This window comes from Eimeria mitis, genomic scaffold (genome assembly GCF_000499745.2).
Source record: "Eimeria mitis Houghton genomic scaffold, Emh_scaff605, whole genome shotgun sequence".
NCBI classification, from domain to species: domain Eukaryota; phylum Apicomplexa; class Conoidasida; order Eucoccidiorida; family Eimeriidae; genus Eimeria; species Eimeria mitis.
The window spans coordinates 14666-15165 of NW_013574270.1; the positions used below are offsets into that span (position 1 = coordinate 14666).

At 58.4% G+C, this 500-nt stretch overlaps 1 protein-coding gene across 1 annotated transcript in view; it reads left to right on the top strand.

Annotated features, from left to right (window-relative positions):
- EMH_0017500 (nuclear DNA-binding protein, putative) overlaps positions 1–500 on the top strand; it is a gene marked incomplete at both ends in the record, with an annotated part of 11506 nt that overhangs the window by 10079 nt on the left and 927 nt on the right. Inside the window, one exon of the mRNA XM_013500921.1 lies at positions 64–417. Coding sequence (XP_013356375.1) covers positions 64–417 — 354 coding nt within the window. The remainder of the gene's footprint in view (positions 1–63; positions 418–500) is intronic.

Below are 500 nucleotides of genomic sequence, written 5' to 3' on the forward strand. Positions count from 1 at the left end.
CTGCTGCTGTTGCTGCTGCTGCTGTTTGTGCTGCTGGTGTTGCTGCTGCTGCAATTGCTGCAGCCGCAGCAGCAGCAGCAGCTGCTGCTGCTGCCGCTGCCGTTTGTTTTGCTGCTGCTGCTGCCGCCATCCTATCCACCCCTCCCTGCTACCATTCCTCCCTCATACGCAGCAGCAGCATCAGCAGAAAGAGCAACAGCAGCAGCAGCAGCAGCAGCAGCACTAGCAGCAGCAATAGCAGCAGCAACAGCTGCAGCAGAACTACCCACCGGTGCAGCAGCAACGTTAGCAAGGCATTGCAACTCTTACAGGGGGCACCACGAGCACCAACAGCTACTCCTGCTGCTGCAGCTGCGGCTGCAGCAGCAACTGCAGCAGCAGCAGCTAGTGCAGCAGCAGCTGCTGCTGCAGCAGATGGTGCTGCAGCCGTTGCTGTTTAGACTGCTGCAGGACTCCTGCTGCTTCTGTGTTTGTTTTTATCTCTGCAGCTGTCTTCCTCT